General features: G+C 45.9%; 1 protein-coding gene across 1 annotated transcript in view; it reads right to left on the bottom strand.

The window, feature by feature from the left end:
• Synj (synaptojanin) overlaps positions 1-14915 on the bottom strand; it is a 33081-nt gene that overhangs the window by 3934 nt on the left and 14232 nt on the right. The window contains exons 10-17 of the mRNA XM_089568798.1: positions 14125-14277; positions 11007-11346; positions 9380-9485; positions 5596-5736; positions 3783-3975; positions 2298-2456; positions 1102-1255; positions 412-481 (exon numbers count right to left, since the gene is read on the bottom strand). Coding sequence (XP_089424924.1) covers positions 412-481; positions 1102-1255; positions 2298-2456; positions 3783-3975; positions 5596-5736; positions 9380-9485; positions 11007-11346; positions 14125-14277 — 1316 coding nt within the window. The remainder of the gene's footprint in view (positions 1-411; positions 482-1101; positions 1256-2297; positions 2457-3782; positions 3976-5595; positions 5737-9379; positions 9486-11006; positions 11347-14124; positions 14278-14915) is intronic.

Raw genomic sequence — 14915 nt, 5'->3', positions numbered from 1 at the left:
TAAAGTTAGTTTCATGTGTGTCATGTGTTTTCTGGCACTGTATGTCTGGTTAACTCACTTGAAAACTAACTATTAAGCCCATTTGACCACACGGACAAAAAATTGAAAACTGCTTCCAGCGTTGCATTCCTCACACACTGTAGTATCTACCCACATAATAAAATTAAATTTCTGGTGGCCCATTTTTTTCTATTGTTTGAGCAGACAATGGCATGATATATATATTAATATCTCTGGAACTAATTGACCTAGAAATAAACAAATTGCATATTTGAAATCAGCAGAAAAAACTGAATAAGCCTGTGTAGTTTCATTGCATTTAGTCTCTAAATAAAAAAAAATGTTTTAAGACCCATGTCCCCCTTAACAAAAACTAGGAAAGCCAGAAAAACAATCGCAATGCTTACTTACCGGTGATCAGACGTCTTCAATTCAGCCCTGCCATAATGCGCAATGCGTCCAGGGCTCCAAAAGGGGTCCTCTGCAAAAAATATTCCTTTATAGGAGTAGTCAAAATAACCTCAAAGAAAAAAAGAAAGTCAAGGATTCTCGTTGAGGAATGAAGCCTCTAGGACACATGAGAATTTCTGTGGCCTGTGAAAGTAAGTAAAGAAAATGCCGTTTCCGAAACCTGCCTTTCAGTCAAGCGTTCACCTTTCTCTCAAGCTTTCTCATAGCAAACTAAAATTTATTGAATTACACAACAAAATCACACAACAGTACCATTTCACTGCCTATGACTCAAAATTCTAAAAGAAATTTCTAAAGAAAAAACAGCTGTCTTTTCTAAGTGGGAAACTAATGCACCACACTCCACGGGCAGTTCATTGAGACCAAGGTAATATAATGTAGCACCAAGGAAAACTTACAACCAGACATGTATCGCCAAGGTACATTGCTAAAGGTCTTTGAAAATCATTTTCAGAGGCATCACGGCAGATTTCTGTCATAACTTTCATAGATGACTCCATGTACGGTACATATCCCACTATATATCAACATAAGCACCTCTATGGCACAGCTACAACTAGAACAGGTGCCATGGCACAACTAATTTGATAAAAAAAAATAACGATTCGATAATGAGCAAGAGCCTCTCACCTGTCTCTGAAAGCAGCCGTCGCCTGCGAAACAGAATCCGGTCCGTCCAAGCTGGAACACGGCACTTTTCGCTTGTGTCGTAGTCGTCTGAGAAGAGGTCATACTTGTAAGTGGGTGCAAAGTTGACCTCTCCTTCCAGGTAGTTCTTGAACACCTGCAGCATCAGAAAATAACAACAAAAAAAGAGATGTACTAGCTTGAAGATTACGATTCTTAGAGGAAATACAACCCAAGCCACAGATGTCTTTCTGCAAGGAAAACATCTGTGATGTGCAGAAAAATTGACAGGAAAGAAAAAAAAAATCAAAACATTTGCATCAAGGCTTCATTCTGAACATCTCACAGTGAGCACTCATCTACACCAACTTAGTTTTAAGTGAGCCCCTGTACGATTCCTTTGTGCATTCCGTGTCGTAGAACAATCAATTCCTACTGTGAACTAAAACCAGTCATGCTTGTTTGCTCAAAATACAGAAGGAAAGTTTTATGCGTCATTTAAACCCACCAGTCGACAATGATCTTTCAGTGAAATGCATACAAATGTAGACAACTATTCTGAGTACTGATAGTAACAACAGTCCCTGCGATTTGCCATGGCCTTTTTGTTTTTGCATGCAGACAGACCGGTTGCAGTCTACCTAAAGTGCTATAACGAGAAAATGCCAAGGATTACACAGACAGTAGAATAGAGAGAAGTGGTTTCAACTTTTGAACCTAGTCTCAAAGAGGGCGACAACACAGACCAACAATATATTACTTCTTATTTTTAGTACAGTAGCACAACCAGGTGCATTTTCCGACTTCGGAATACGTACGTATGTCCCTGAAGCCTGCTTTGAGGCAGGCGGCCCAGTTGTCCACCGGCTTGTGGGCGGCTGGTAGGCCTTCATATGGGTGAAGGCCTTCAAGGTAAATGCCTTCAGGGCAAGCCTTTAGGTCAAAGGCCTTTAGGCCAAATGCCTTTAGGGTAAAGGCCATACAGTAAAAGCAATATGGGTGAATGCCTTCATAGTAAATGCCTACAGGGCCTTTAGGCCAGAGGCCTTTATGGCAAAGGCCTTTAGATCATGCCTTTAGCATGTGAGGATCTTAAGTTCCCACCGTAATTAGTGCTACTGCACAATATTCCGTGCTTAGCAATGCTAAACTGTTTGCTTTTGGCGTCCTTCCCCAGTAGTAGTGACCGGCAGACTGACCTGTCCCTGCTGCTGCTGCACCTTGAGCTGGTCATACTTGAGCAGCTCGGGCCAGTTCCCCTGCTTGACCAGGTCCTTGACCTCGTCGTTCTCCAGGTCCACCCGGTAGTTGAAGTCTCCGCACCAGAAGACATAGTCGTGCGAATTCAACGTCCTCCCCTGCGAGGTGCCAAAGTGGATTACCTCACTGTTATGACAGGTTCTCACACTTTGATGGCATTCACTGCACAGTTCGCTGATTCGGGATGGTGTGTGTGTGTCCTTTCAAGTCTGCATTGTGCTTTTCGAGGTTTAACTATATTTCAATACAGCTCTTACAATTGTTGTTGTTGTGTTGGGTTCAGTGGTGGATAAGCATCCAAGGCTATCACACGCACCAAGCTCAAGCTATACAGGGTGTTTCACCTAAGACTTTCTGCAATTTTTAAAAATAAGCTATTTGAATTAGATGCGCGCTTTTTCTGGCATAGCATTGTCAGTGGTGTAGTACATCATAATGCACCTAAGACATGCTAACTAGCAGGCTTTGTAACCAATATTTAATAGTTAACTTTTAAGCTATTACCGTTGGGCTCCTTAATTATTGAGAGGCATGCAGCCCACCGTAAGTAATGTCCATATCAGTTTTTAGAATTTCGAGAATGCGATTATCCTCGGCGCTGTGACCCAACAAATTTCGCCTACATTGCGCCAAAATACATGCGGTTTGAGAAGCTTGCAGGCAAAGCAACCTCTCCAGTGCATGTAACTCGTCGAAATGGCCAAAATTTGTTGGGCCACAGCGCCGAGGATAATCGCGTTCTTGAAATTCTAAAAACGGATATGGACATCACTTACGGTGGGCTACATGCCTCTCAATAATTAAGGAGCCCAACGGTAATAGTTTAAAAGTTAACTATTAAATATTGGTTAACAAGCCTGCTAGTTAGCACGTCTTAGGTGCAGTATGATGTACTACACCACTGACAATGCTATGCCAGAAAAAGCGCGCATCTAATTCAAATAGCTTATTTTTAAAAATTGCAGAAAGTCTTAGGTGAAACACCCTGTATAGAAAATTGTTTTCTGCATAATTATATAAAAACGGGAAAAAACGATGGTGGTGTAAAGGGCCTAAAAAGTTAGTTCATACTACCTAGTGACAACATACGAAACGAAACTTTAGAAATGGCTAGCAGTGCAAGCTTTAAAGAAGGTGGGTGACCTCACCGACCATCATTGGCTAGACAAAGATCTCTAGGCTCCCAACAAACCAGTTAAAGACCACAGTCTTCTTTTCGAGAATGAGAAAATGGCTGAGGTGTACCACAAAATCACATAAAGAATCGGGTCAGAATTTAGCTGCTCAAGAAAACTTGCTTCTCTTAGAAAGCTACAAACATGAGGCATGTCAAAAACTGCTTTATCAGCTAAAAGAAGCACTGGGTGAAAAGGGATGCATTCATTACAAAATTCAGTAAAGTACTTCTTTCTTAACCAACTCACCATGGGGAAAGTGACCTTGCGAGTGATCTCGGCGTAGTCGGCGTTCCGTTCGGCTACTTTGGACTGCCCGGCTGCAAAATGTGCGCACACAAAGCACAGCGAGGTGCTGTGGAAGAGGAATCGGATGGCTACTCCACCCTTGTTGCCTGCCGCTCCGCCCAGACCCGTCTTGACCGTGTCCACTGCCACGTCCCTGCGGAGGAGAGCAGATGTCAACTTTGGCCGTTTCGAGAGACAACTTTAGCTGGGGCCTATCTGTGAGGTAAATGATGTCAGGGTCGCAGCAAGTCATAAAACAAAAGCTACCGCATTCGTCAGTACTTTAACGCTTTCCTTACCGGGCCCACTGGGCATGGGTTGCCAGGGGCCCATAGCTACCAATGCATTTTTCAGATTTGTTACGCCCTCAATTTTCCAAGAACTCAACTCTCAGTTCAGAACTAATCAGCAACTTTGCTACGAAGCAATGAATTTCACTGCAAGACTGAACAGCGCAGTGTCAAACTTTTTTTAGCAAACATTATAGCAAACATGGCAGACTCCCTGCTAGCCTGATCATCTTGCAATGACCCCAGTGTCGCAATTTTTTTAAAGCCTCGAGATGATCTTGTTTTAATGCTAGTAGTAGCAGTGAGCCTCAGGATGATGTCAGATAGTCTGGTTTTAATTTTGATAATCAAGACCTTAAGAGATCAGCCCAGAGTGTCAACTGCTGTCCACTCGGAAGAACTATTCTTTACCTCCTGTCTATGATGTAATGAGAATGTTCACAGTATCACAGCCGTTATTTGCGCCATGTTTCCACGTCTAGCGGCCAAGATTTGCTTTCGCTACCCAACTTCAGAGACAGTCATTTCAGAGGCGCTGGAATAGCATTGTGCAGTGAAGTCAAAGAGAGGAAAGATGAAGCAATATTTCAGGGCTATTTTTCTTAATAGATGCAATACGATTCCTGTCAGCACGAATAAGTATGTCTGGATGCTCATTCTGAACAAGCACCCATCAGCACCCATTAAATACATACATCAGATGTCAAGGTTGTGGAACACGAATGCTTGAGCATGTACTTTACCAACGCAGGCATTGGCGCTGACGTCAATGTGACATAAGGATGCAACAACATGTGACACAGCTCCGCACTGCGTCAAGAGCATGTATGGCTGGGATTAAGACTAACTACACAACTGTAATGCTTCATTAGTAGGATTTCCTTCACGAAAACCATCCCAAATCACCGGCTGGTGCATTATTATTACTCTCTCAAGCATTGTCAGTGACCAAGTGCTTTTTGAAGCCTTTAAATGATGGACAAGGCCTTAGAGAAAAAAAAAAGCACCAACTTGAAAGCACCATGAAATTTTATCAGAAGCTAGGCAAGAGGCTAGGGTGCAATTCGATAGGCATAAATGACACCTTCAAAACTTTCTTTTTTTTTACTGTGGTGCGCTCCCCTATCCTTTCTTATTATCTATTGCTCCCCCTTTCTTTCCCTCTCCGTCCTTTTATTCCCACTAGCCGCAACTCTGGAATGAGATTCTATGTGAATCTCCTAAGGCTGGCAGATATTGCGCACCTGGCAGATATTGCGGCTAGCAACATCTTTTCCTTCTACTGTTATTTTTATTTTTATTAGTAAATAGCCAACAACCGTGATGTGATGAGATATGGCCCTGCCCTTTATCGCAGTAGCCCCAAGCTGGGAGATAAAGCTAGATAAAAATAGATAAGAACTCCATTGCAGTGCAAGCCCCAACATGCACCAGCACGGGGACATGCTCGAGAGGAATTTGCAGCAGCACAGGGAACCACAGACCTGATGAAAGGGGTGTGCTCGGGCCGCACAAAGACGAAGAGGCAGACACCGACCAGCTGCGCCGAGGTGAGCAGCACATACTTCTGCTTCTGGCTGATGGTCTTCTGGAGTTCCACCATCCACTCTTTCTGACTGGAAGAGCTGCACACAGAGAGGAGGAGGAGGAAATGACAGAACAAGGATGCCGACATACACTCTGTTGGCGAGAAGAAGTGTTGGGAAGAAAGGCATTTGAGTTAGTAGAGCGCTGATCACCAATGCAGTGAGCACAAGTGCGTATCTTCTGTGTGAACCATGTTGATGAGACACTCCTGCATTATCTGCCATTGTACAGCGTCATCTACCAATGTACAACGTCACCTGCTATGTGTGTTTTCTTGATACCAAGGAAGACCTCTTGAATGCCATGACACAATATAGACGGTTTACAGCGCGCAGTTCTTCCCTTTGAGACCAGATGGCGCCACAGGTGCACTAGGAACACGGCATCATTACTTGCCTCGTAAGTCGCCAGCGTGTATGCCTCGACGCAGCAGTGGAAATGTGGAAAGAGCAAATGCATGCTTTGTTGTGGATTGCAAGAATTGCGACAAACAGCTAATGGGACAGGATGCGATCGTTTGCGAGCTTCACGGAACCGAACTGCACAAGGACGTACTGCCCCTAGCTGTTCGCGCCCGTTGGACATCCACCCTTTCCGAACGGGCAAACGCAACACACACGTTCGCCAGCGCTAAAGATGATCTTAGAAAATCTGCGAGGGTAAGTGCGCAACATAGCTGCATGAACAAGCAGTCCCGCCACCAAAACGTCAAAAAAAAAAACGACTTACGCTCATATACTGCTAGTGCATATATTGTGCAGTGCATAGCCGTGCGAGCGGACAACGCTTACCGTCAGTTCGTGTATTAAGGCGCGCTCACACTGGCGGCAAAACGCGCAACGCAAAACGTTTTCCGCGCGCCGCTTCCCGCACAAGCCGGTTTTTCTCCCGCAGAAAGGCTGCTATGCCGTCCTGCAGAGCGATGGGTCCGAGAGCTATTTTTCCCGTGCCGCTGACGAGAACAGCCAATGGGGGCCCAGCGTGAACCGTGACGTCGGTTCCAGTTCAGTGACCCCGTCGGCGGAGGCGGAGCCTGCGCGCGTCCTGCAGGTGGCTTTGGTCCTGCCGGGCACTCGGCGGTTGCTTTTCCTTCTCTCAACGCCTCCTCTCTCTACATTCCAAGACAACCGCAGCGAGAAAACGCGCGCAGTGTGAGCTTGATTCCGAGGAGCTGCGACGCAGCGGCGCCGTTGACGCTGCGCCCCTGCGATACGTTTCCCGCTAGTGTGAGCGCGCCTTTACATACAGTCTTGGTGCTACTGTTGAACTTCGCTCCAAGTAGCGCGGTTTTTGTGGACCACAATCGGAATAAAGCATTTGTGTTACGGCAGCTGGGCTCTGCGGTTGTCACTTCCTCGCGGTCCATGCGAGACAGTCACTAGAAGTGACTCCGGCTGATTACTTACAACCAGCGAGACCTCGAGCATTTTCATGTCCGCATATCGAGCATGGAGCGTACCACAATTTTATACTATGTGAGGCTGACATAATTGTGAACTTCTTGTAGTGAACGCTCTGCCATGCGCGCGTTATAACAATTATATCGCGGAATCCTTGTAAACGATTGCATGCAACTTGTGAAGGCTGCTTGATGCATGGTACTGCTTACATGATTGGGTAACATTTGTTTGTTTATTTATTTTTGTCGCCTTCCTTTGTTTAGCAAACCAACAGAAAATATTTTAGGCTTCCTAAGCACCTTTAAAAAGTTGTAAACAAATGAGTACGATGTGCATGTGAACGTTTTAGAGCAGTCTCCGCATGCATGTACACAATACGATAATGACCTGCGCAGCCGCAGGGTCATTAAACCGTGCTGTTTTAGATAATAACAATAAAAAATATTAAGCAAAGCCTTCAGCGGCATTCAGGCGATCCACCCCTTGCCTCGAACAGGCGGAGAGCTCAGCGGCTCTTCGCGACATGAAGCCCGATCACGTTTTCACGCCTAAAGTGATCAAATTAGGGTTTTCACATGTCCTTCGAAGCTTCGGACCAACCACAGTGTCGTCTTCCCACTCCTTTACAACCGTATCAGCCGAAACACTGCCTGTCAGAACCGAAACATCAGAGGCAGCAGCCGTCGCGACAATGCGCGCGCCGAGCGGTCAGGAGGCGAGTAATGGCGGCGTGATCACGTGATCAAAGATGGCAGCCCCCATGATACGTCGCTGTAAACCGTCTATAGGAATTGTGGGGACGCCTTCGTCCCCTGCGTTAGCTCCCCCCGCAACGCACTCTTCTCAGTTGTGTTACTTTAACTAACAGGGGAGGGCGCTCGCGTCGCAGCGACACCAGCGCCACGGATGGCGCGTTTGCTGCTCGCGCACGGGGGAGCGTCGGCTCTCTTCTCCTTGGGACCGGGAGAGCTCGCGGATGTTTCGCGCGCCGCTCCGCTCTTCGCCAGCAGGCGACCTCGTGTGGAAACATGTTACTCTCGGCTCGTCCCGTCCGGCCTCGGAGTTTTTCCCCTGCCCTACCGCAGGCGAACGTTCGCTCGTAACCGTGCTGGTGAGTCGGACATCCTCGATTCCTCAGTGTATTTTGTTGCTAGCTTGCATTATTGTTGTTATAGCAATAAATGCCTTGTTCGTGTCAGCCACTGTGTCGTTCCTTTGTTCCCGTAGAGCAAGACCCGCCGTGGTCGGCGTGCGCTCGGTAGAGCTCGCAACCACGGGGTGGGGTCCGCGCGGTTTTGACCTGTGTCAGCCGCGGTTAAGCAGGGAGAACGGATTTATCTCCCCAATTTAAACCTTACAGAATACGGTCGAAAAAGGAATGCGCTGGCGTGTCCAAGGTAGTAGTGATCACCACTGTACATTTGCGTCAACTATTAATGTAATATAAAGAAAAACATCATGCAACATTTGGCATGGTACGGTAAGAGGGGTTTAAAGTCACTATAAGTTGCATATGCGCAGTGAGGGACACCATAGTAAAGGGCACCGGATTTATTTTAACCACATGGGTTCTTTGATGTGCACCGATATCCCACATCACATAGGCGTTTCTTAGGCATATTTGAAGGTGCAGGCAGATTTTATTTCAGCTGCCACCAGTTGTCCCCTTTTCCAGGTAACTTCACTCTTTGGCAACTATTCTTGGTGAAATGAAGCAATGATATTGTGACGGACTAGAAGACGACGAAGCGGGCAGTGGCATGGGCAGGAGCGCTCGTGCTAGGCTCGCAGACATTAAATCATATCATCGCCTTCGGTCATGCAGTCCTTTCTTCATCGCTTGCCGTCACGTAACAGTATTAAAACTGTGCAGGCATTCTTTGGACACAAAAGCAAGCAAACGGGTTGCCTTCTACTTTTGATATAGTAAAATAATTTTTCAGCTGTGTTTTGCTTTCAAACAGCTTGAAGCAGCATCCCACAAAGAAAACTGTTTGTTGCAGAGTGAAATCTGTTGCACTGTATTACACTGTTTGCTGGCAGGAACTGGAAATACCTCATCGTAGCAGGGTTCGGCTCTAATATATGCTGTTACGATGGTACCAATATGAAGAAGAGTGCAATGTTCCCCCCAGTATGGCGTATGCAGGGCTACACCAAGCCACAAACATGATACAGAAACCCAGAGCTTTCTGACTGTTTTACTAGTGAAAAGTAAGCTTCGTACTCGCGATGCTTAACAAAATCTTAACCAGGCATGCACTAAGCCTGTTTCACTTACCTGGCATTGACAATGTTCTGTGCATTAAGATCAACAATTTCTTGGAAGCCAATGGCATAAATATCTGCAGGCGTGGTGTCCACTTGATGACTCACATCCACGAGTGCTGTAATAACAGAAGAAATGAAGGTAAAAGGCACTACACAACACTGAAGCCGGAACTGCTAACCTGACACACTGACTGTTGCACGTGTCAAATAGTGATCTGTACAGCAGATGTTGATGTTAACAGTGAATAACTACCATAATAAAAATAGCATCGTGATAAGGCAAAGGTATTCTTGTGTCTGAATTGTACTTCAAGGGATATACTGTGGCCCCTCTCTTAACAAGAGAACTTGGTAAAAATAAAAAGTGATAACAGAACTCAAATTTGAGGATTAATCACTTTCTATTACCTGCTTCCTCGCATATTTATCTATTTATTCAGATTACCCCTTAAGGCCCTTTGGAAGAAGGTATTACATGGGACGGCACAAACAAATCACGCAAAGCAACAAAGAACAGTATACAAGTAAAAAAGTCTAAAAGACAAACGGTTGCTAGCAAACTAGTAGAGAGCAGCTACATATAGACAGATATAACCCACAACGTAGGTCACAGGGGAAAAAAATTAAGAGGTGGCGTTATGCGTCAACACTGCATCATCATCACAATGTATGTTCAACTGCCTTTACAACCTGATAACTAAATGTGAGCATTAGTGACATGCCAACAAATTACCGTATAAACTCGTTTAAGGGCCACACTTTTTTTTTTTCCTAAATTCACGTGTGAGTTCTGAAGGTGCGACCTGTACATGAATAAAAAAGATGTATAATTGTTTTTTTCTTCTCAGTCATCTATTCCCATACATATCTATCTCTCAGATATCTCAGATATCTATTCCCATACATGTGCACGACCCTTACATGAGATTATGCGGCAATGTTTTAGAGTACCACTGGTATCACGAACATGACCAAGTTACATCTTCTCCAAAAAAGCTGTGAGATGCAATGCTGGTGTTCCTTATTGTTTCCCTACGAGTGACCTCTTTTTAAAATATGAAATCCTGCCAGTCTTTGCTTTACGCGAATACAGACTTTTAACGAGCTTCAAAAGTGCTTCGCAGAGCAATGAAAATTATGTTGGTAATTTGGCAGAACTTGCAAAAAACACCCATAATCCACAAACCAGAAATAAAGAAATGTGGCTAGTTCCTACACCTAGTGCATATTACTCAGAACAATCTACCTCATATACGCTGCCAGTGCTATTAAATAACTTAAACAAAGAAACGTTTGACCCTTTCCAGCATTCAAATACTGTTATTAAGAAATTTTTTCAGAACAAGTTTGTGTCATGACGCTGCATGTATTTTTGTGTTGGTACTTTTTGCTTTTTTTTCCAAGGTGTATTATCTTCTCCTGTGCTATAATGTATAGCGCAGAATTTATTGCCGCTTGTCTGTTGCAATGCCAACGTGAAAAAGGGGGCGGGACCTCTGCCAAGCTTCCGAGCTTTTAGTCCTGTCTCCTTCTCTAATATAGAGAAAATAAAAGGCTGATTGATTGATTGATTGATTAAGAAACTGAGCTCATCCAAGCAAAAGGAATAAGAAAACTGAGGAGCGTCATGAGCTGACCACATCCACTGCTGACGGCGCTATTGTCGACGAGCCAGTCCGACATGGGGTGGTTGCGGAACACCACGCTGTTGAAGTGCTTCCCGCCGTTGACGTTCCACGTGGCCACGGTTACGCGGACCTTGAGGGGAATCGTGTATTCCAGCTGCCGGCTGCACATGGCCCTCAGCACGCTGGGGGGCAGGTGCAGCATGGCAGTGGGCAGTAAGGCCCGCGCCCGGTCGGCCAGCTCGCTGCACATAGCGCTGCCCAGCACCAGCACATCGATGGCCTCCTGCTTGCTGCTGTCCAGCAGGTTGTTCTGGATGGTGCGCACCATCGACCGGGAGCCGTCCTTCAGCTGAAACAGGATCAGCCTGACTACACCCACTGCAGGGCAAAGGAGGCCTCTCCCATGTCTCTCCAATTAACCCTGTCCTTCGCCAGTTGCCGCCACTGTATCCCCGCAAACTTCTTAACCTCATCCGCCCACCAAACTTTCTGCCGTCCCCTGCTACGTTTGCTTTCTCTTGGAATCCACTCCGTTACCCTTAAAGGGACAGTGAGGAGAGCTCTATTAATATCTTTTTTAAAGCGAAATCCGATAGTTCGGCATTTCATGGCTTTGTTGCCACTTGGCCGGCAGCGAAAGGTGCATTTATTTCTAGAAATTTGGATTCGAAGTTGAAAAAGTTTTTCTCGCCGCTCTGATTCAAACTTGGGATTCTCTTATGACGACACAGGACTAAGTGACGTGAAACATGACGTGCGCATGACGTAACGCAGACTCCGTGATTTCTCGTGGTTAGCAGTGCAGCCTAGCAGCAGTCGAAAAAAAAGCAACCGCCGGCCGCACGTTGAAGGCATCTATTGGCTATTGCGGCCGTCGCGTCGCTTCGTTTACGTTTGCATCGGCGTTTTGCCAGCGTTACGATGGATACAGTTCTCGAAGTCGTCAACGAAGTTCTCGCAAATAGACACCTTTAGCATACCGTGTACCCTGCTACCGCTAGCAGAATACCGGGAGCCCGCCTACTGCCGGTGAGCAGGCGCTGATTGGTGCCGATGCTCCGGCGCGTGCGTAGCTGCCGGGTACGTGGCGCCATCTGGCGACGTCAAGGAGGTTTGGGCACGCATTGGCTGCGCCTCAGTGACTCGTGGCTTCTCGTGTCCTAGTGTTGCTAGAACCATTGGTTCTAGCAACACTGTTTTGTCCTATGACGCCATCACGCTTGTACTTGCGAGTTTGGCCTGTGGCGGCGATACCTGTATTTTGGTTCTTGCTCTTTTCTACGTTACAACAGCTTTGTTGTCAGTATGAGTGGCGTTTTTGTAATCAGGAGCTGGTATTCTGTCGATACAAGCCAACTTCAATTTCTCCTCAGTGTCCCTTTAAGGACCAGCGGTTATCTTGCCTTCGCATTACATGCCTTAGGAGGGTAGCTGTGTAGGCCAGTTGGTGAGACATGAAGGCGCTAGACACCGCAGCGGACACCGCAGGGCATTACATGCCCTGCCCAAGCCCATTTCTTCCTCTTGATTTCGACTAAGATGTCATTAACCCGCGTTTGTTCCCTCACCCACTCCGCCCACTTCCAATCTCTTAATGTTACACCTATCGTTTTTCTTTCCATAGCTCGCTGCGTTGTTCTTAACTTAAGCTGAACCCTCTTTGTTAGCCTCCACGTTTCTGCCCCATAGGTGAGTACCGGTAGGATACAGCTGTTGTATACTTTTCTCTTCAGGGATATTGGTAAGCTACCATTCATGATCTGAGAGAACCTGCCATATGCGCTCCACCCCATTCTTGTTCTTCTAGTTATTTCCCTCTCATAATCCGGATCTGCGGTCACTACCTGCCCTAAGTAGATATATTCTCTTACTACTTCCAGCACCTGTCACTATACTACGTTTCATACATAGCAGGCAACACTGCCAAAGCTAGCGCGCCTGTTCACGCAGGCTAAGTCCGCATGCACGAAGTACAGGAGAGCAAGCTGCCGGGCTAGTTGGCCGCTGTATTAATGACCGGCTATGGGAGCATGCAAAAAACATAGAAAATAACGACACTAATGTGAATCTTGTGCAGTACCCTGCTTCGTGTAAATGTAGGGCGGGATTAGAGATGACCACGATTCTTGGCAATAGCGGTAATGATAAGGCAAGGCTCGTTTCAGAATCTTATATCCGAAAGCTGTCCGAACGCTGTGTCAGTGACACGTCTGTACACATATACTCAGCTGAATGTGCTTTTTTAGATTTGTTTTTTTGATTAACCTGTTTGCTTGACGGATGCGCATTTTCTGTACCTCTCTACACCCATGCTCTCCATTCCCTTCCTATATATCCCCTGTACTTCAGCATGAATAAACAGTTGGTAGTTAGCGCTCGTGAACGTCTCTGTGTCCCTTACTTCATCCCTTGTCTGTTTTTTTGCGCTGAAGTCTATATAACATGCACGAAGTAGTTCGCCATACAACCAAAGCGAACACAAACATATTTCGCAGCGACAAATCTTAAGTGCCGTGACTGGCACCTCCTGGACTTCGTTTTACCTCTAGCCACATCTTCGTCCCGCAACTCGTCGAGATGTCAAGAAGCAAAAAGTACACGTGGCGGTATGATACGCGGTCAGTAGGGCGAATTGCTTCTACTAAATCCACGGCCAAAAAGTAGTTCACAGAAAGTTATGGCCAGAGACCCCGAACACTGAGTGCCTCACAGCTTCGACCGTGATTTTCGATGCTACTACATCGTTTTATACTGCTCTTTGTATTCGTTCAAACAGTGATTGAAGTTTCGAGAACAACGAATGATACGTGGCGGAGTAATACAGTTTTGCGGACGCACTACTTCAGCAACCTCCGCAGCGTTGCCTGCTATGTATGAAACGGAGTATACGCCACATTCTACAGCACAAAGGTGGCAAGAAAACAAAAGAAAACAACAGCTCTGATACCAGATGGACAATCAAACCTGTGCGACATTCTACGCTAGGGCAAATTTTACATTCTCGAGGGACTGAACAAGCGGAGAAAAAATGCTACATCATTCCTACTGGAGTACACCTGGGCAAGAATAGCACAGGCACACCTATACTACACCATTCTAATGATGAAAACTGCATGGACCACCCTACCTTCGACTTTCCTTCGAGGGCGCCAGTGCCAGCGTAGATCTTGCTGACCTGGTCGCCATTTTGAACCCACATTTGGCGGAAGACCTCGACGAACCTGGACACCACCTGGGCTTTGTCTTGGAGGCCCAGGCAAGCTATCTGGCTGCCCAAGACCTGAGGAGCGAACACACGTACACAAAATGAAGCAATGAACTCTTACGACTAAAGAAAAAAAATAGTAGCACATTTGCCCAGAACTATGTTTCATGAATAAAAAAAAAAAAGGAGAGAGGGCAGTAGCGAAACAAGGATTGCGAGGGAAATATCTGAACAGTTGTCAAAAACTGTGATTCCACCAAATAGTGGTTCCGCATATTAGAAGCCACATCATATTGCGTGCGTGAAAGTAGACTGTGGTCTCTCATCAAGGTACTGCTACAACGTGTACAAGCGTAGCGATTTTGGCCATTTGGTGAATCATACTTGACAGGGAACACTACAAGTGGTGGTGGTGAAAAACTTTTATCAGGATATCAGACAAATGTGTGAGGTGCGCTCAAGTTGCCCTCTTCATTCGCTGCATCTTATGTGCTGTTTCCCATCGGATATGTTATGTTATGCTGTCACTACTCGGCACGCAGCAGACTCTTTTTAGGACAGCAAAATGAACAGGGCTGGCATTCAAGAGTATGATGAACCTCAAGCTGTGTAAATGCAAAATTTTTTCTGTGTGTGTCATGGAAAACATGGCACACATATCACTAGTGAACAATTTTTTGAACATAATTTTTTATGCATGAGGGGTGCTATAC

This window comes from Amblyomma mixtum, chromosome 1 (assembly GCF_055824585.1).
Source record: "Amblyomma mixtum isolate Tamu chromosome 1, ASM5582458v1, whole genome shotgun sequence".
Taxonomy (NCBI): Eukaryota; Metazoa; Arthropoda; class Arachnida; order Ixodida; family Ixodidae; genus Amblyomma; species Amblyomma mixtum.
Note: the sequence above shows the minus strand (reverse complement) of the source record. Positions and strands in the feature narration are given on the sequence as shown.